This window comes from Hetaerina americana, unplaced genomic scaffold (genome assembly GCF_022747635.1).
Source record: "Hetaerina americana unplaced genomic scaffold, ioHetAmer1.1.p SCAF_68, whole genome shotgun sequence".
NCBI classification, from domain to species: domain Eukaryota; kingdom Metazoa; phylum Arthropoda; class Insecta; order Odonata; family Calopterygidae; genus Hetaerina; species Hetaerina americana.
The window spans coordinates 424,723-445,544 of record NW_027287294.1 but is presented as its reverse complement, the minus strand read 5'-3'; the positions used below and the strand labels follow the sequence as shown (position 1 = coordinate 445,544).

The following is a 20,822-nucleotide window of genomic DNA, read 5'->3' as shown; positions in this document are numbered from 1 at the left end:
GTTGGTTGAATTCGAGGGGACTGTCTGTGTTTGTGTGGGTGCATCAGGTGAGGTGAGGGGGAGGCCAATGAGTCGTTTATTCCTGTGCTCTCGACATTACGTGTGTTGTGAAATCACGCCGCAATGTTTTCTTTTTTTTTAGATCGCCTTCTTTTTTAATTCTTATTTGGGTCTTAAAAGCGAGGCGGTTTGTATTCTATTCGAGTTTGCTGAGAGCGTCTTGGTTTCCCGTTCGTTTGACGAAATGGATTTGTCTGATGCATCTCATTCCTCAAAAAAATGCATTGGTATATGATGCCCCGAGTGAAGACGTTTTTACGAGATATAATCTGATATGAACTCGGGAGAAACGTTCTAAATGAATAATAGAACTTAAAAACATTTAACTGATTCCTTAGGAAATCCCAAGCCAACTGGTAAGTTGGCTCGCGATAAAACTGTGGATAGATGAAACTCTTATGGATCCATGTAGTTTTTGAAATGCGGCGGCGCAAACATTATTTGCCTGTACTCATGTTTGCATACCTTTAACTAAAATATCCTATGTGAAGAAGTCAATGTAAAATTTAACATCTTCATTCGTAAATAATATCATTAAATTAATGAAATAAAATCTCATATGGCCGATAAACTCATTACGGCTATAGGAGTATTCATTTTATTTCTTTCGTATACCAGGCCGTACAGCTCAATTTATTTTATTTAAAATATCTTTGAGAATAAAAAAATAGGGTATACATTCCGAATATCGCAGGTGATAAGGTGTTCGTGTGACCTAATTCAATGCTTGATTCCTGAATGAACGGACCGTTGCTTTTTGAAAATAAGTATTTCTATGAATTTTTTTCATAGCTCATATGCTTCTCATCGGACTGCTAAATGAATATGGAGATCACTTAGAGGTTCTTTACGCTCTCAGCACTTAATTTGGGGAAAAAAACCGTCGAGGTTAGCATCGATGTTGGAGAATAAAAGCAATAGTTAATCATGTCAACAGTTTTTATTTCAGTCATTTTTTTTAATAATAATGGCATAAAAAAAACATTTCCGTCAAAGTATAGTTGAACTTTTCACTTGCCCGTCATGGGGCTCGGAAGACAGGAACACTGTTGAATTGATTTATGTCCTTATGGGCTCATTTCTCACCCATCACATATACAACATATAAGCATAAAAACACAAGACATATGTACAAATTTCATTTCAGGCACACTGGCATATCTCAAAAAGTACCTTGTTTTCACAGTGACATGCACACGCACAAACGGACGGGTTGGTACAGAGCTGTTGACCAACCCAAATACAGTACAGGAAAATATCAAGTAAACATCATCATGCCCATTTAAAGAGGCGAGAGAGAGAGAGAGGGATGGTAGGCCGATTAAATGCTTCCTCTCTCACTTTCTCTTTTAGGAATCTGACCGGCGTGACTTTTTAAAAACTTCTAGCCTACAAGGCCACTGTACGCTTCGCCGTCATCTTGGTGCCAAACCTCGTGAAACACGTTGAACTATTTGGAAGGGCAGAGAGGAGGATCACTTGAACGGAATTTTTAACAACATTGCTACTAAAATATTAGAATCATCCTTGAGAGTTTCATCCCCTCGGGACAAAAATTCTTTCAAGAAGGCAAAGATGTGAATTTCATACATTAAAATTTCAATGACGTTATTTTTTTCCTAATTACGCGTCATCACGATTCACACAAGAGAAATATCACTTTCACAAAATATGTAATTTTATATAAATATATATGTATATGTATATATATATATATATATATATATATATATATATATATATATATATATATATATATATATTTATGTGTGTGCATCGAAAGAGCGATGAACGCAAAATATTGTGGAATGGAATCTTTCGTCAGAATGTGGCGACATTGTCACCGTAAGGCACCGTTTTGTACTTTACCATGGTAAACTTATTTGAGCTCCTCGAAGTCGTCCCGAAATTTTGAAGAAAAAAAAATATTTGTGAAATCTCCGTCAACTGCTGTTTGGTGAAAGAGGAGGGGAGTCAGGGCAAATCAAAGTTTGCCTAACATCCGCGACTTGGCCCATTTCCGAGGGGAGATTACACACACACACACACATGACATGAACGAGGAAAATTTTTAATGAATTTTTTCCCGTGGAATCGTATGCAATGACAAAAAATGCGATTATTAAAGGACGGTACGCTACATCTACACACCGCTCCTCCCAACACGTAAAAAAAAAAAATTAGATAATACTGATCTGGTGAGCGGTTGTTAATGGATACGCGACCTGACGCGCGACTTGAGAAGCAAATTTTTTTCATGAATTTTTGCACCAGAGGGAAAGAGTAAAAAATGAGCGCTCTCTTGGTGATACAGAGTCGCTGGAATTACTTCACCTCTGGATCGAACGGGTCAATCTCAGGCGCCCCGCTTTCTCCATAATCCCCCCGAGGCTGGCAGCGTAAAGGCCGCCGAGGACACCTCAGTAAGGACCACGCCAACTGTCTTAATCTGCGCGCCACCGTTCCGATTTAAAAAAATATACATATAAATATATATATATATATATTTTTTTTTTCCAAAATGGCGTGATCTTCACGAGAGTCGGTAGTACGAGTACATTTCCGATTTATATTTCTCGGAATAGCTTTCCCAAGTTACCGTCTACCCGTAGTGTTGCATATTCACGTGCCAGCCATTTATTTCCAACCTCATTGAAAGGCCGGAAAAAAAGTCGGAATTTTTATTCTGTGGATTTTGCACTCATAAATGACGTAATTTGAGTGCGTACAAATGGAATTCGTTCGAATAAAACGTTAAAAATTATGACAACTATTTCGTTGTACCAAGCATTCAAATAGAAGATAATGTTTTCGGCTGGTACGCGAAAGCAAGCTCAAGCTGGACCCGTATTTTTTAGCGGTATTCCTGTGTCTATCAGTTAATATATATATATTTCATAGAGGGACAGAGATTTCATCATGACGGTTGCTTTTCCTTAGTGGGGTCAGGGGGATTATATGACTAGGTGCTTTGCCTTTGGCAAGATCGTACCCACAAGGTAACTTGCCATGGCAGAGCGTTGTCTTCTCACTAAGACAATATCTTTTATGATCTCCTAAAGGAGAACATTGAGACCTTAAGTTGATGGTTAGCTAATTAAGGAAAAAGGCCTCAATGGTTGAACACAGCCTGGCGCCAAATAGATTGGTTCAATGACGCAGAAAAAGAAGTGGCACAAGAAAGAATACCCTATCGCGCGCTAGGAATAGAAGGAATGTTTCTTAATATATCTCATAAAAAAGGCACTTAACTAATAAGTTATCACTCGTTAGCATAATGGTCCCATCACATTTTGCACCCATTATGATATTCAACTAGTCTTTGTCCGATTTCATTACGAATATGAAATCGGTTGGGTAAATAAATGTCTTTACATAGCACTCAAAACGAAGACGCAACTTTGACGTCTTCCCATTGGTCAAAAAAAATTATTAATATAAAATACAAAAATAACGGAAGACACGCACACCTATGGCACATCAGACAACTGTTTTGGCATCTCGGGAGCGGAGGTAATGCAAACAGAATTGTAAACCACTTTCTCGGTAAAGGTGAACCCCCACTGTTGTTCCATCGCGCAGGTTCCCATGGTATTGACAAAGTTTTCCGACTCCCCTTTGTGACTTCCCTCGGCTTTCGTACGGGAGTAGCAGACTGGTGGTGGCACGGGCGAGACTCCCATTCCATTGGATAGATATTTGGGTCCGTGGCTATTTTTTCCCGGGAGAGCCCGGCCATTCCCCGGAAGGCTGGAGAATCCTCGAGCGGGGCTCAAGACACACACCGTGCGTGTAAGACGACGGGGATCGTGCAGCCGTCGACGTCGTGGACCACCGCCGTTGTCGGGAGAAATCTGCTCGTCCAGTCCGTACGGATCGCCCCACTCGGCTCTTCGAACACGCCCCCCCAATTCTCACTGGTTTCATTCTTCCACCCCATTTGGTGGGGTCGTCTTGAGGGTGAGCCGCGCCTCTCGGCACTCTTGTGGAGCAAATCCGCGCGTAACATTTTCCTTCGAGGTGCGGCAGAGTTAGGGTGGATAGGTGAAGGAGCGTTCAGTGCCCACCGACGTTCCTCAGGGCAGAAGCATCAACGGACGCACTGCCCACGGGGCTGCTACCACCCGGCACGAGGAACTCGGCGTCTGTGGGCCTCTGGATGAGACACACCTGCGCGGGAGAAAAAAGAGAAAGTGTCAGACGGTGGGCGCTTTTTTTATATACTCAACCAGCCCCGCCCTCCCCCCTACCTTCCAGGTCCACCAGGCAGTTTATTATTATATGCATAGCTGGAAGGATTTGTGGAATCGGCCCGAAGGTATAAGGGCCGGGGCGGGCAGGAAAACTACACCCCCCCTCTCCTCCCCCCCCAAACCATATCTGTTGCTGTCCGCGGGAATTACGTTAGTTTTGAGGAAGAAACGAGTGAGAGAGAGATAGAGAGAGGAAAAGAAAAGGAGAACGCCGTGTTCAGGAGTCGACCTTGGCGCCTCCCTTGGTACTAGCAGAATGATTACCGAAACGTAGGAAATTAGAACTTAATGCTTGGGTCAGCCACTTAAATTTGTTTCTCTCGAAGAAAAATTACGCTCATTATGTTTCCGAATCTCATGTCGGAGACGGGCAAAAACTGATCGAAATACCATCTGTCCGTGGATATGTGAAAGGTGGGGCCAACAATTCCATTTCTTAAAGATTACAGGCTTGTATTTTCACTATCCGGAATGTTCATGCTCGCATGCCATCATTGTACGAAAAGGAATACTTTTTTTCATGATTCTCAAAAAAAAAATAAATGATTTCAGAGGCTTTTGATTGAAACATAGTATAATAGACTCCTAATGATCGTCAATTTATAAAAGAATTCACGTGCCAAAGTTGCACAGTAAGGTGATATTACGCAATGGTAAAAAAAGATATGATGATCGAGTTTTTTTCCCTCAGTATCTCACCTTGAATGCGTCGGGCGTGACTGTGACTCCAGCATTTCCTTTGAGACTGGGTAAGGATTGTCCCGCCGGAAGTTCCACTCGGAAAACGTGAAGTAGGGAAGAAAAGAACAGGAACAACTCCATTCGTGCTAATACATCTCCCAAACACATTCTCCTACCTGCAAGAATAAAAGATCGAACGATTCTGGTCAGTTACAATGCAAACATTCACACAGTGTACCAAAACAATGTAATGGGGGAGTCACAAAGTTTGTAACAGGGTATAAATCGTAAATTTATTCATTGAAGTTAGTAAATTATGTAAAAGTCAGTCATTTTTCGGCATTATGAATTACATACCTTGCCTGAGTTATTTGTAATCTTAGCGGTTACTCATTTGTTTGAAATTCTATTTTGTTTAATATGCTCGTGCTTAGTATTTGTATCATGTATGAGCCTCAAAAGTAATATTATGAGCCACGGTATTTTGTACCAAATGTCTTCTAATGCTGCTCAAATGACCACGGAAGTTTCTTCGGCTTAACGGAAAGGCATGAGCGACATGACGAGGATCGCTTAATTTATACGTGGCAGTTTTTGGCTTGTTGAATTATTTCTTCTTATAGCTTTCACTACTAACCTATTATCAGCATTTATCATAAATTTCCTGACTCTCCGTTTTACGAATTTTTCTTGCTAATGGACCGGAATAAAAAAGTCACAATTCAGGCCCACGATAGATTTTGATATAGACGCAAACAAACACAACCATTGTGCTCCGATTAAGGCATTCTCTTTCAAACGGCTTGTTCCCAAACTACTTGATACGACAATCTTCACCTCCTTGATTTAATTGTGGTTCAGCAAATATTATCTAAGTTTGTCAAGCAACGGAATGGCAAAGATTATTTCTGTCAATGGCAGCGGTATTGACGTAGATAGTAGCGGACTTGGAGGGAAGCACGGGGTGATATCTTCTCGCTCCGTCAGCTATGACGTTTTCAAAGTCGGATTCAGCGTGGCCTTGATTAATAAAAACCTATGCGGCATCGGGTTGAGGAAGGCTGGCGAATTCCGGTCCACCGCACTTTTTGTTCACCTCACGTAGGAGTCAGTCACGCTGCAGTGCACCAACTCAAGGCTGGAGGCGGTGCAACTGCACCAACGGCCCCGCTTCATTCCCCCACCCCCCCTCCTTCCCTCCCCTTCCCTCTCTCCGCCTCATCCTTTTAACCGATCCAAAGACATTTCCCGAGCGTTCGAATTCGGTCTTGGTGCCCTATTCATGCCGCATCAGATTAGAGAGGACGTCGAACTATGGGGGGGGGGGGGGAGGGGGGGTTACAAAAATGCCCACCTCCAATATATTTTAAGAGTAGCTAGCTCTTCGTTCGAGCGTAACCTAACAGTCAGGAAGAGAAGAAAGAGCACCAATAATTATACTTGCGTCATGATAGCATTGCCCTTGTGTCTGGATGGATACGAAGGAACTCCTTGAAGCGTCAATTGAACACCAATCTCAATTCTCGGTAGTACTTTTATTATTAGAAGATCCGAACGTTTTTTTGGATTATCATTATAGAGGACTCTCGCGGTAAATAGATAAAATTTGATCATTTAATTGAGCGATTGAAAACAACATTAAATTTAGCGAAATCCCACCTAATTGCGTATACTTTCGAGTATAACCAGGTTGACTATTAAAGGTTGAAGTACAATAAGTGTCACACTTTACTGATGGGAGTTGACAACGCGTAAAAAAAATACTGAAATGTTCTGTACTCGCTGTTCCTACTTCCCGTCCTCGACAGGTTCCTGATTCCCCACATTCGATCAAGTACATCTCACGCTCATTTAATACGAAAGTAATTTGAATAACTCTTCTTGTGAGCCATGGAAAACCAACAGAAATGCCTGGATACATAATGGTCGACGAGAAGTTGAAAGTGAAACGTGTCTGGCGTCTGATTCGGATAAACCGTACATTCAATAAATAAAATATATTTAAGATAGGAAATCACGATGGAGGACCGACGGTGGCGCTGCTCTATCTTCTTACGGATTTTGAGCTTCATCGTGACGTCAGCAAGTGGTATTAAATAATTTTCAAAGAAGCAGGTGGACCATTACCCTGTTCATCTTCGCCGGAGCACATTATTGTTCAATTTGTCCAGTCAACTTCAGTAGCAATTTCATCCATAAAATCTCTAGTTAGTACTTAGTTCACTGCAGAAAATTAAAAGCCCAATCAATCAATGCGAAGTTTTCTGTATCAATCCAATTAAATTACTCAAAGCTAATTTTTTTTAGGATTTTTTGTCTTCTATTAAACCTGGCTGAATAATCTGGTGAGAACCAATAGGAACCATAGTTCCAAGTTCCTTGATTCAATTCGGAGCGAATATTTACCATATGCAAAAGTATGGGAGGGCATCTACATCTACGTAAATACCCCGCGATTAACGAAAAAGGTATGTGGCAGAGGATGCAAACAGCAGATCATTGGGAGATGTGGGCGAGGGGAAGGGAGCGACCACTCACCTACGCCGAATGGCAGGAAGAACTCGGGTTTCGTGACCTTCCCTTCCGCGTTGAGGAATCTCGTGGGGCAGAACCGCTCGGGTTCCTCCCACAGTGCTGGGTCCATGTGTACAGCGTGCAGGAGAGGGACGACTTGCGTGTCCTTGGGTATGTAGTATCCGTTGAGGCACACATCCCTGAGAGGGAGAGAGAAAGGAGGCGATTAATCGAGGAATAGAGAGAGAGGTCGTGGAAGCCGAAAATGTAATTGGATAAAACAGATGAGAATCCCTTTTTTTTTAAGCAAAAGAAAGAGCGGGCAACGCCCAGGTATTTTAAAGTCCTTGGCATTTCAAAAATTGCAACCCTCAAAAGAGGAAATGCATTGCCACGTGCACGAGGCCTTGCCTTTTGTCTTTTTTCATAAATGCACGTGCATTCGCTATGCAAGGTTGCTCACCTTGAAGGAACCAAGTAATGCAAACACGAGTGAGAATAAATAATAGAGGGTTAAAAAACAGACCCCGCGATGGAATATACCCAAAATAATGTACGTGAATACTAGGTAGGCTGCAGCTTTATACATAGAGAAATTCATCGGTCATGGGAAATACATTTAAGTAAGGTGTACTCATTTTTAAAATGTAAGTTTTTCATTGAAACATGTATATTATTTTTGAGTGACTAAACACTTTGGGGATACTTTTGGTAATATTTCAGTGCAAATCATTAATGAGATTGACGGAATTCGTGGCACAAACTTACTTGGTTGCTGCATGGGTTGTCCCTAATGGTACGATGGACGACCTTCTGAGAACTTCCAGGAGAGTAGCTTCAAGGTAGGGGAGATAGGGCAAGTCTTCCAGCGTAGGCATCCGTTTTCGGCCCACCACTCCATCCATCTCTTCTTGGATGGCTCTCTGAGCCTCCGGATGATGGAGCATGAACACCACTGCCCATTGGAGGGTCGTTTTGATGGTTTCCATGCCGGCGGAAAACAGGTCACCGATGATTTGCTGCATTTGGCGATCTTTTTAATACAAGGAGACGAAAAAATAATTAGGTCATTTGCATAAAATACTTGTAAAATAGTTATCATTTATACGACGGGAAGTTGTCGTGTAGAAATTGCAATTTTAAACGGATATTTTTACCGTTGCGTTGCTTACCGTGATTCTTTCCGTCGAAGAGCAGGTCACTTCGTCCTTCTTCCTTTGCCCTCTGAATCTCCAAGAGGTAAGTGTCCACGATGTCTCGCATGTTGTCGGGATCGAAAGTCCTGCGGTGACCGTCGACAGTTTCTTGAAAAAACTCGGCCATTTCCAAGCGGTTCTGTGAACAGAAAGAGTGAATCACTTAAGCTTCACATCGTCAAAAACGAATCTCGGTGGCTATCAATGAAAGACGAGACACGAGAGAATAAGGTTCCAGCGGAAGGACGTTTACCTTTTCCAGCTTCCTGTACGCGTTCTTGAGTCCGGGCAGGTATCTGAGAATGGGCACGAAGTTGATGGAAGCCACAATGGCGAAGAGCCGGAAGCCTTCCTCGATGAGGTCCATGAATCGCCGGAACCGTGGTCCCCCCGTAGCCTCCTTGGAAGCTGTCCGCTCGCTCACCGCTTCGCCAGTCTTCCCCTCCTCTTCCTCCTCGTGCTGGAATCGGACGCTCATCGTGAGGGAGCAGATGACGTTCGAGACAGAGGTGGCCAGAGGAGCGTTCAGATCCGTAGCCTCCCCTTTCCGTCTGGCCAGGGTCGTCAGAAGTGATTCTACTTCACCCTGTGGGGGGAAATAAATTGGAACCATTACTGTTAGCTCTTCATAAAACCGAGCAATTTAAGCTTTTCTGTTCGTGCTTCTTTATTCAAATATGCACCATAATTTAAGGAAGGTTTTGTTTATTATGTGCGGACATCTGCACCGGAGTCAATAAAAATCGTGCAACTCTCTCAGAAGCTCCAATCTATATAAGCAGTAATTTGTACACCTATGGTTTAATTTAGAGAATGTTAAGTAATCGGATGACCTAGCCTAGATTACTACAATCGCCCTTTCCAACTCATGAGGGAGTTGGTGAAGGAATTTCTTCCCTTCCTTTGAAAGATTAATGTCTACTAATCAAAGAAACACTTCGCCCAGTCTGAGTCAAGAATTATTAAATATACGATTAAGACATTTTTGTCGCTCCATTAACATTAGGAATTTATTTGATAAGACGGTTCAGGAAGCCTTATACTTATGACGGATAATAGCTTTTGCCTTCAGTCGTCATATATGTAGCATAAAATGTTTAAAATAAATTGAAATTCCAGCTTCTAAAATGTATACAAGTACTAGTTGCATCTGATGCTCTTTAATAGATTAATGTCTTTGTTCTTCTGTTGCGGTAGAATAGACTGAGCAACTTTAATATCCTTACTTAAGGCAGTAAAGAATTTCTTTTTAAATTAAAGACTATTATTTAAATACTAACCATAATGCGAGATTCCATTTGCTCCTTGCCAGCTCCAACGCATTTCATTCCAAATTGTCTGAGCCTTTCATGCAAAAATCTTCGCTGATCCTTCCATAAGCGACCATCACTGTTGATAATGCCTGCAAAGAGATCCAATAAATTACATTTTCATTGTAATAAAAATCAATCCACCAACTTCAAAGCTAAAGCAAAGGTTTTGTTTTTATACAAAGGGTCATATTATATCGCAATGAATTAGAAATATTGTTAATTAGTTAGCAAGCAGCGAGTTTCTACCTACATTCCATACACTCTAATTGATAGATTGATAAACTGTGCACAAATGGTAATTTCCAGTTTTTCCAAAAATAATTTTGAATAAAGTAGGATGAAGTTTGAAGAAATTAAACAAATTGAGATATTTCTGCTTCAGTAAGGCTTAGCAACTAATAAAGTATCATCAACAATACGTACCTAGGCTCTATTTGAACAGTTAAAATCTACTTATTATTGACTTAAAGAAGACCTTGATAAATGCATGTTCTGTTGGCAGAGCTCTTTCATACCGTATTGTAAGTTGGCAAATTATTTCTGCACAGTAGTTAATTTGATAGTTTGCTCTTTGTGGATAGTTCCATTTGCACTTTCACGGTAACTCTTAACCTATTAATATGTCCTTTTTGAGGTCGTAATAAAATTCAATTAACCTTTGAATAAAACCAAATTGCCATGCACTCAGAATCTAATAAAATTTTATATCAAGTGATAGAAGTAAAAATATTAATAGCAGTTTTATGCGAACAAGTGGTGTAATATGACGAGGCTTTCACAATAACTAAGTGATTCACGAGAATCACAATAGGACTGATTCAGCCTTCTCCTTTCGTTCTTACTCGCAGTTAAAATTGATTGCTCGGTCATAGTTTGATATGCGCGCATAATGAATTCATTATCCAAAACGCAAAGAGACACACACACATACATATGAGATACACTCTTTGAGCGAATTGTCGAGATAAGCAAACAATTATAAGTTGGAATGCCTGAAGCACTCTTGAAACTCACGATAAGCACGTTTGGTCGGGTACTAATGAAATCCAATTTCTTCAGACATCATTTGGGAATACTAAGAGGCCGAAAAGTGCGCGAACATTGATTGCAGCATGAAAAAGAAGGAACACTGAAATTATCGATTGTCAAATAGTGTTTGTGATGCAATATTTTTTCTATATTTATTTTATCCAATCAAAAGTATCATATGACTGTATTAGGCTTATTTGAAATGGAAATTAAAAAATTCATGCTCTTTATTCCTGGTTATTACCATGACGATTTGAGTTGATTCCACGTGGTAAGATGAATACGACATTCTTTAAATTTATCATAATTTCAGCTGATCGTCACGTTTTGATCAAAATAACCCCAGACTTTTAAGTAGTAGAATCTATAGGAGTAAGCAGTTATGCTCACACATATAGCTTCGCTACCTACGCCTTCCATCTTATCAGTCGGCAAGAATACGATTCCATATGGAACCTCAACCTACTTACGAGATCTCCTTAAATGAACCACTGAATCAACGCTATTAACTCAATTTATGCACTATTTTGAACAAGAAAGTTAGTTTAGGTATAAGTAACGCCTAAAGAGGAATATTTTCTTGGAAGTTCACCCGGTTTCTAAAAAAAATAGTCATTATATTGGAAGGGTTGAAAAAGTGTATGTTTCGTCTAAGGTATGCTACAGGTGAATAGTAATCACGTTCACTGAAATACCAATTGAATTAAATACTTGAAAAACAATAGCCACTTGCTTCCTGTGTACGTGAATCCCATACCCCAGCGTTCATAAATTTAATCACGCGTGTGGCATTAGTGCCAGGCGTTCCTTGGCGTCTCCAGCTCCTAATCTCGGTGTGCGCACATTATTGTTTCTTCCTCGACGAGTCCCAACGAGTCTTGATGACATCGCCCCGCATTCTAATGGGATAAAGACCCTTCATTTTTCGACCCCTATGAGATTACTACCTGCCCCCGGTCTGAGCGACTCTTCGCATTTCCCTCCCGTTCTCACACAAACGCACTCACAGAAACTCTTTCTTACATCAACAAAGCCTTTTCCTTTGCTAACCAACCCTTGAAGGACCTCGTGACCACTTAATAACGAGTGAGGAATCGGTCATGGAATCATACTCGAATGAAGGGTAGCGATCTGCATGAATCGGAATGACTGGAAGTTGAATTGCTGGGGACCAAACACCCCCTGCCATGATGCCTGCCTGCGATGATTTTCCGGGGTAGTGTATGCCTATGTGAATGACCACACTTTCAAGTGACCACAGTTTAAAGGTGGGCCGAACCCCATGGGGACTTGAGATTCATAAATAGGCGTAAAAATGTCATTAGTTTTCCAGTTGTTCGGGAAAAAAGGAAATCAGAAGTGGAATAGAGTTAATCGAAGCCCAGGAGGCAATATCTTTGAGGAAGGAACATGGATAATCACATTTGAATTAATTTCACAACTAATGTCGTAAAACTTTGACTTTTCTGAAACGCGTTACATTGAGTATCAAGCATGTAAGCAATAAGAAATGAATCAACGACATTGAAGTCTTCACGACATACCAAACTGTCTGACACACGCGATTAAATTTTCAGGTGGATTGACAGAGAAGTGTGCTTAGCGACCGCACTCTGTCGATATACCAGACGGAGAGAATAAGGGACGAGCGTGAACGTATTATTTAAGGGCACGGAACGCATTATCGGAATGCTCCCTCAACGATCCACGCGATCCGAATCTCCGCCGCCGCATTCCTTTTGCCATCGCCCGCCGCGAATCCCGCGCCGCGTCCCCCGCGAGAGAAGTGCGCGCGCGCCGATCCACCCACCGCCGACCCTCCTCCCCTCCCAGGCGGGAGGGAGACCGGCCTTCCCGCGCATCTCCGGTCCCTGCTCGCACATCCTCGCGCCCCATCCGCGAGGCGACACCGCCGTACGCCTGCGGGAGTCCGATTAAGAGAGATTCCCGCTCATTTCCCATCATCCCGACTTTGCGACTCTTTCGCGCAGCGGAAAGGGGCGGCGAGGAGGAAAGAGACCGACTGCGAGACCCGCGAACGAAACCGAACCGGCCGAGGTGGTTACTTAATCCCCCCCCCAAGTGGTGTGGTGTCGTGGCCCGAGGCCGTGAGAGCGTCGAGACATATTCGACTGACTCGCTCGATCGATTCCCTCGTCGTCCCAAAGAGGTTGGGAGGTTTTTCATTCGGCTCGCGTCATGGAGGAAGGTTTGGTTCCACGCTTCGATCCGGTGACGACGCCGGGCGCCTCGAAACGACCGACAACTCTTGGGGGTAACACGGCGCCACACTATACCGGACGCAAACTGAGAGACACCCGAGAATGAACGAGAGGGACAGATGGAAAAAATTTCATATTCAAGAATCGTGAACTCACCGTATCCTTCGAGGATGTGGCTGAACTCCGTATTGGGTCTAGCCGTGAACTCCTCCCGCCTGAAGGCCTCCCGGATCGTTCTGTAGTCGCTCAGCACGACGATCAACTGGTTGCCCAGGCGAGTGCTGAACAAGGGTCCGTATTTGCGGGCGAGCTCCTCGAAGTGCAGGTGGGCGTCTCCCTTGAGGAAGGGTAGGTAACCCAGGATCGGGAGTCCCCACGGTCCCGGCGGCAGGTGCCTCAGCTCCCGGAGTTTACGGCAAGCCATTCGCACCATCATCAGCACCACCACGAACACGAGGATCGTGCGGGGCCATAGCCCGTTCAACTCGGGATCCCAAAGTCCCCGCCAAAGCCACTGCACGCCCCGAACGATCATTTTGCTGGTGCGAAATGGGGGGGGACAGCCTTCCGCGAGGGAACTGCTGATCCGTCCGGTTTTCACCTCTTCGTCGCCGTCTTTTCAGCCGCCCGGTTCGACGCCGGAGAGAGACTTCTTCTTCCCGCGCCGAGAGAAGTAATCGATGCGTCGCGTCCGTCGCCGAGCGTAGTGAGGGAACGTGGGGGAGTCTGCGTGCCTGAAGCGGTCGTTTCGCTGCTGCTACCGCGGGGGGATATATTCCGCGGAGACGGCTCTCTCGAGTGTGTGAGTGTGCACGCGGTCGTGTGGTGGCGAAGGCCGTTCGTCGCAGCCTGAACCGCCGTGCGATCTGGTGTGAGTGTGTGTGTTATGTGCGGTCGGGCGGAGAAGGAGAGAGGGGCGTGTGTGCACGAGCACCGGGGGGTAGGGATGCGACGGATAGTAGGAGGGATGGATGCACCGAGGGAGGGAACGGCGAGATACCTCCGTTGAGCAGAGAGAGGGAATTTTTTGAGAGACGGGATAGTCCGTCCGTCCGTTGCGGCTATTTGTGTGTGAGTGAGTGGAGTGGACGCGTGTTGTGTGGTGGCGGTGGTTGGTCGTCGGGGAGTAGTGGGGGGGAAAGGTAGTGTGGAGGGGTGAGTGGGGGGTGGGGGAGGGGGTTGGAGGGGTGGGAGTGTCGGTCGAGTGTCCGAGAGAGAGAGAGAGAAAGATGGAAGGAGGATGAGGACAGTAGTGAGAAGGAGAGGGAGTGAGGGAGGGAGGAGGTTCGCCGTGCGGGTCCGGAGGGGGTTGGCGGAGGAGTGGTGCGTGTCTGCCGCCTTTTGCCGCTGCTATGTTCTTGAGGCGTGTGGAGTACAATTCTTCTCGGGGGAGGGAGGTCGAGGAGACTTCGGTGGAGGTGGTGGGGCGTGGTAGAGCCGGGTAGGAGGGAGGAAGGGTGGGAGAGTGAGAGAGCACACTATGGCCAATGACTGACGATTTTAGCGCCGCATGGACTCCCACCTCGCACACTGTCCCTCCCGTATCCCAAATCACTCGCGCGCACACGCCAAAGGAACACTCAGCAGCACTCTCTCCTTCTCAGTCGTCTCGATCACTCCTCTTTCGTGGTGGCGAGGAGAAAAGACAAAAGCCCGCGAGAATGAGATGAAGAGTAGTGGTCGAGGGGGAGTGGGCGGGAGGGGTGTTTTTCTTCAATCCGGACGACTCGGAAGGATTCGGGAGAACTTTTTCACGGAACCCCGTTTCATTCGAAATCTCCGCGCTGACGAGGCGAGCCAAGACCGCTTCCTTGTCGCGTGCCTTCCGAAGAGGAACAGAATCACGTTCCTATATTTTATAGTATATATAAAAATATATCCTCCAGAGTGAATATCAAAATCGGTGCGTCGGTTGGTTTTGGTGCAGATTATTTTCCTCCGATCTTTACCTCTCTCGTTCCTTGGACACGCGGTAAGTCGGTAGGGATCTCTGAAACGGATGCTCAAGGCGTCTTGTCTCCTGCTCGTCCCGGGCGAGGAGAAAAAAAGTGCGGCGGCGCGTGTGTCCCGTGCTCTCGTTGCGTGCACCCGGAGGAATCTGGTGGCTCGCTCCTCGGGATGGGACCTTTTATATCGTGAGTCATCGGGCGAGGGAAGAGAGGAGGGCCCGGGGCGAGTCGAGTCCCACGGCGCGGTTCGAAAAGTCTCCTCCTCCTTCCTCCTCCTCGGGAGGATGAGGGTTGGACGGTTGGAGGTAGTAGTCGTGGGTGGAGGGAGGGATGCGGTGGGTGTGTGTGGGAAGGAAGGAGAATGGATGATGGGCCGGGAGGGTGAAGGGGTTGGGTGGGAGAGGGTGGGACAGGGTACGGGGCAGATGAAGGAGGGCGTGTAAAAAGGGAAGAAAGGGTTTTTATGTGCGAGTATAGGTGAAGGAGGGTGTGTGGGGGGGGGTTAAGGGGGGAGGGACAGACCGGAAGGTTCGCTTGGGAGACCGAGGGAGTGGTGAGAGGAGGAGGAAAGGACTCATTGGGGGGTTGGAGAGGTGAAACGAGGGTTTTGGGTTGGTCGGGGATTATCTAGTTTACTTTGTAAAGGAACAAGACAGGGTGCTATCCAGGATAATATATAGGAAAATGCCTCTGAAGGGTAGTGGAAAGTTCACGTGTCTACAACTACCACCTTGGTGAAACAATTCCGTGCCTAAGTTCGGCGTGTCTATATCTTTTCAATTCCCTCCAAGCTGCCGCTAATAAAATTAAAATTTCTACCCCATTTTTCAACGAAAAATATATTCGTTTGAGGATATTTTATAGTTAAAGTGCAGTGCTTCTGGTCGCCTTGTGCTCAGAGTAACTGTTGCAATTAGCGAACATCTAGTTTTTACATCGCCCCACAATTCAGAAGTTTTTGGGATGTTTTAATGAAAATAATTCGAACATTTTGAAAGGCCACCATGTTCAAACTTCGACATCGGAAATGGTCATTTTTAAATTATGCTACGAATCTTCTTGGCCTCCGAAGAATTTGCCATGATGAATTACTGAATATTCAATTTCATCTCCCACTTTTCTCGCCCTACTATTTTTTCAGGTCGCAATTTTGGCTGCATTTAAAAAAAATTAACATTCGTTTTCTTGTTGGTATTTCTCAACATTGACAATCAGTGTGATTTTACTAATTTTAATTGATAATCAGGATTGGTTGGATCAAGAATATTGGAAAGGTAAAATGCAGATAAATGCATATGTAACCGATAAAATGTTTCAATGTCGGCATGAATACCCCGAGATTCACCAAAAAGGTTTGTGGCAGTGGGTGTAAGCACCAGGTAGGAAAGTTGAGTGATAAGGGAGGATATTGGAGAAGAAGGGAAAATGTTTCGTTGAAAAAGTATCAAATAACGTGAAAATTCGTAAGCGGTTTGTGCCGGAAGGCCTAATTCAAAACAACGGTTGATTCACCTAATAAATTAGTAACTTTTTATGCGATACGACATACACCATTTATACGACACCCTCAGAAGCAAGACAAGAGAGGTCACGCGGAACTGAAAAGTAGGAAGGGGTAATTCTACTATCACATGGACATGCAACTCTTGGTCTCTGCCCCCGAAGACGCAGGTAGGGAATGTGACCCACCGCTGCAGGCAGCGAAGGCGTCCTACCCCTAAGAAAGAGGTGTCTCGTATTCATGCTTAAAAGTTAACTAATCGAGCGATCGGCGAATTTCCTTCAGTCCGTTTATCGTCTATGTGTATGCCGAGGTATTTAAAGGTCTTCGTTCTCTTTAGCTGTTTCCCATTGATTTTGCATGCCGGGTTTCTTAATATTTTTGCTCCTAGGGTCATGTATTGGCTTTTTTCTATGGATAACTTCAGTTTGTTACTTTTTGCCCAGGTTTCTAGGATAAGTAGAGTTTTTTCCGCCAATATTTCCAGCTCTTTTCTGCTGTTTCCAGGGATAGTTACTGCGATGTCATCCGCGTATGCGATAATATCGCACCTATCCGGGAGTTCTTCTCTTAAAAGCGAATTGGTTAAGAGGTTCCACAAGGTTGGGCCAAGAACCGAACCCTGTGGGCACCCCTTCGTGGCTACTTTAGAGAACTTGAGGTGCTTACCTCTCATTTGCTCCTCCTTAATATCTCTTAGGAGGAAGTATATACATCACACGTCATGAAACCCTCTTCAATGGGTCCGACGAAACTAAAAACTAATTGAAATTGCCGTTCTAATTTTGCATTGCTACTTTCAGCAAGTTGCAAAACTATTTTGTTTGTGGCGTTTTGGTGTGGTGATTCTTTTAATCATTATTGAAAGGCTAATTATGTATTCGCTAGAATACGAAACTGATTTTATGCATAGCAGTTTTTTGATATATTTTATTACATTTGGAATAATATATTTAATGAATGAAAAAGTATACAAAAATAAATCATAATTCATCGAGGAAGGATGGGAGAAATTTTCCTTCATATGATGAATGTTAGTTATTAAGCCATCTCGATCAAAGCTTTGGGTTGGTAATTAAATATATATATATATATATATATATATATATATATATATATATATATATATATATATATATATATATATATATATATACTATATATGAGAGACCGTATTATAGAGATTACCAACATATGAGTTATATTGCCCTTTGCGTCTTACCACTCGCTTTAGAATGTCCGTCCAATATTCCTGCCGACTACGTATGAATTCGATGCGGCGTTAGATACTCTCCACCATGTTAATGACAATCGACTCCATTTTTTCTCGTCTTTCGACCAATCAACCTCTAGGATACTTTCCCCTTCGTGCCATATCTCATGGCAAAATTTCTCCTTTGCACCTTGAACCCTTCTCCGAAGAGCGCAGAGCTAAACGTGATTTACGAGTGGCCATGCAGTTTCAAATTAAATTTATTGAAGCCAACAGAGATGTTCTCTTTATACAGCAAGAGAAAGGGATCCCCGTACCAGTCAATTAAAGTTAATCTTTTTCTTAGATTTCCCTGTTGAAATAGAATAACTACGCCCATATGCAAGCACATTCAGTAGCTAAAGAATTTTTGGGCCTAGCGTGACTTCTCATTTATACGAAACTGCATCCAAAGGACGTGAGGTAAATAACGTAATGAGTTAGATGTGCGTCCAATCACAAAATGATATTTATATACTTGTAAAATTAAATATTAGGGGACAAAGCAAGGAGTTCAAAAATGGTAACGGCATAGAATAATACCTAGTCGAATTATGCCATAAATTCTAAAGGGTTTTACTTACTAAAATAACAGACTTCACAAAAAACGTCAGTTGATCAAATTTTTCTGAGGCATGTGCTCATCTTGTTGTTATTGTGTTTGGACATATTATCCGTGATTGATCCAATTCCGATCTGATTATTCCTTTGACCTTGACCCACTGTGCTTATTCAAGTGTCAATCATATCATGACCGGAAACTCGTCAGCCCCAAAACTGCTAGCAAGTGTTCCGGAGGCTTCTTCCGTAGTATTCAGATTAGTGGCCAGTGCCACTTGGACTTATCCAGTAGAAATAGGGATTCCGCAGTAGTTGGAACTTTCTCCTCCTCGGAAAATCGAACCCAATCTTTATTGAATAGAAAGCTAGCAGTAAAATTTTCTTTGGGTTCGTTTAAGGGAAGTTGAATCACGATAATTGTGTCAGAGCGCTCCTTTTCGTCCTCCCCGTTTTTATTCATTCTTCTGCAATAGATTGACAGGGAAATGGCGTTCTTATAGCCCATAACTACGATGAGAGGCTTCTTGCCCATGATTTGGCACTTCGTATAGTGGTTATGAATTGTATTTCCAACAGATATGTAACGGTTCCCTGAAGCCTGCAGATTAGTATAAAATTTAAATCGTGCTAGTTGAATTTTTGAATTTAATTTATGTACCAGAGATTATTAAATAGATTTTCTATAATTATAGATCATGACTAAATTATAGATTTACCTATGAGAGATTTTTTATTGCTGATAAAAATTATATCCAGTTTTCATCTTTCACTTCGGTTTACAAAATATGTTGCGATTTCAGAATTGTAGAGCTATTCATATTTGAATCATCGACATCGACGCAAAACCCCGCAAGGGCGTGTGGCGGAGGGTATTAGGTCACCAGCCATATATGCACAATCCCAATAAAGTCACCTCTTGTGGCACTGGATAAATGTTAATTACACAAAAGAAAGTACTCACATGCAACATTATTCAATAAAAATATACATATATTCAAATCATGCTGCAGAGCTGTTAAAAAGATAGGTTATCAAATTAAAACACAACATGTAGGATATGGATAAAATATATACACTACCAATTCTAATTATCTCCTACACGATTGCTGTCATACAGTTTGTATCTGTTTTGATCTCTAATTATACCAGGAAAAACGACATTTTAAATCTATCCGTTCTACGATACATCTTCCTGATTTTACGTTGGTGATCTGATCTACCGTATTAAGTCTGGGCATGTCATTTGTCAATAGCATCCTCACATAAGTAACCTGCCTCAAATTTACGCAGTAAATTGAACCTGTGGCTCCCATTTCTAGGGGCTCCCATCCTAAATCGTCCAATAGTGTCGTGACAATGCTACTTTGTTAATAACAACTTTTCACAATCCTAGTTGTTCTACGTTGCACTGGATCTAGTTCCAAAATTACGTCGTAAGCCTACCTCATGGGGATCCCATAGACTTGCAGCATACTGCAGTTGGGCCCTAATTAACGTGAAATAACGAGGCTCCTCCACCCTTTCATTGCAAGTATCCTTTTTATGAATTCTAACTTTTTATTTGATTTTCCGCAAATTTCACAAATATTTTTTCCCCAGGGCATATTCATAGTTTTCGTTGCACCCAAATATTTTTTTATATGAGTGTGTGCGCTGCTGTGGGTGTAATTTTCCATGTTGCTGTTTTTGCAAGTGGTGTTGTAATCTTTTACGGATGGTGACCTAACACCCCCCGCCACATACCCTTGTGGCAGCTTGCGGAGTTTTATGTAGATGTATTTTACCAATTTTTTTTAAATTATGAAAAATTGGATTTGAAAATTAACATTAATTTAAGTACCTTTTCTAGCAAAATGAATGTGGAACAAATTATTGAATTAAAGAATACTTGCCCAGTATGAACCTCAGTATGAAATAAGTCATTTACCCTGGTAATGATTCATTCCGAGCAGTTAATCGGAAATACTCATTAGGAGACTGCACGGGGATGCCTAAAGAGATTTGGACTCGTCCAACGGGCAAGTGCCATGCGAACATTAAGGGGATGGGTTTATCGGGTTTAGCTAGCCAAAGCAGGTAATAAGCCGCGTTGAAAGGCCTAGAGAGGCGTTTACAAGAGAATGGAAAGTTCAATGTATATCTCCTTGATTTGTCGAACAGCAAGATGTGCTGATGACTCAATAGAAATTTTTAGAATCCCCCTCCAATATCGATGAGTTCTCTCCGGTTAAATTCTGTCATGTTGGGGTTATTCCAATCGCATTTCAAACCTTAAGATCGGACTTCACATT

The 20,822-nt window shown here is 43.0% G+C and overlaps 1 protein-coding gene across 1 annotated transcript; it reads right to left on the bottom strand.

The window, feature by feature from the left end:
• Positions 1 to 1,841: 1,841 nt before the first annotated feature.
• Positions 1,842 to 14,174, bottom strand: Cyp18a1 (Cytochrome P450 18a1). The gene is made up of 8 exons (XM_071594710.1): positions 13,425 to 14,174; positions 9,985 to 10,106; positions 8,958 to 9,290; positions 8,681 to 8,843; positions 8,277 to 8,541; positions 7,533 to 7,708; positions 5,013 to 5,170; positions 1,842 to 4,230 (listed from the first exon to the last, which is right to left on the bottom strand). The coding sequence occupies exons 1-8, from the start codon at positions 13,801 to 13,803 to the stop codon at positions 4,117 to 4,119; spliced, it is 1,710 nt and encodes a 569-aa protein (XP_071450811.1). The 5' UTR covers positions 13,804 to 14,174; the 3' UTR covers positions 1,842 to 4,116.
• Positions 14,175 to 20,822: the final 6,648 nt, after the last annotated feature.

Coding starts and splice junctions, on each gene's coding strand:
- Cyp18a1 (XM_071594710.1), bottom strand. CDS start 13,803: ATGATCGTTCGGGGCGTGCAGTGGCTTTGGCGGGGACTTTGGGATCCC. Junction 10,107..13,424: donor CCACATCCTCGAAGGATACG/GTGAGTTCACGA, acceptor ATCTCTTTGCAG/GCATTATCAACAGTGATGGT. Junction 8,542..8,680: donor CTTCGACGGAAAGAATCACG/GTAAGCAACGCA, acceptor TGTATTAAAAAG/ATCGCCAAATGCAGCAAATC.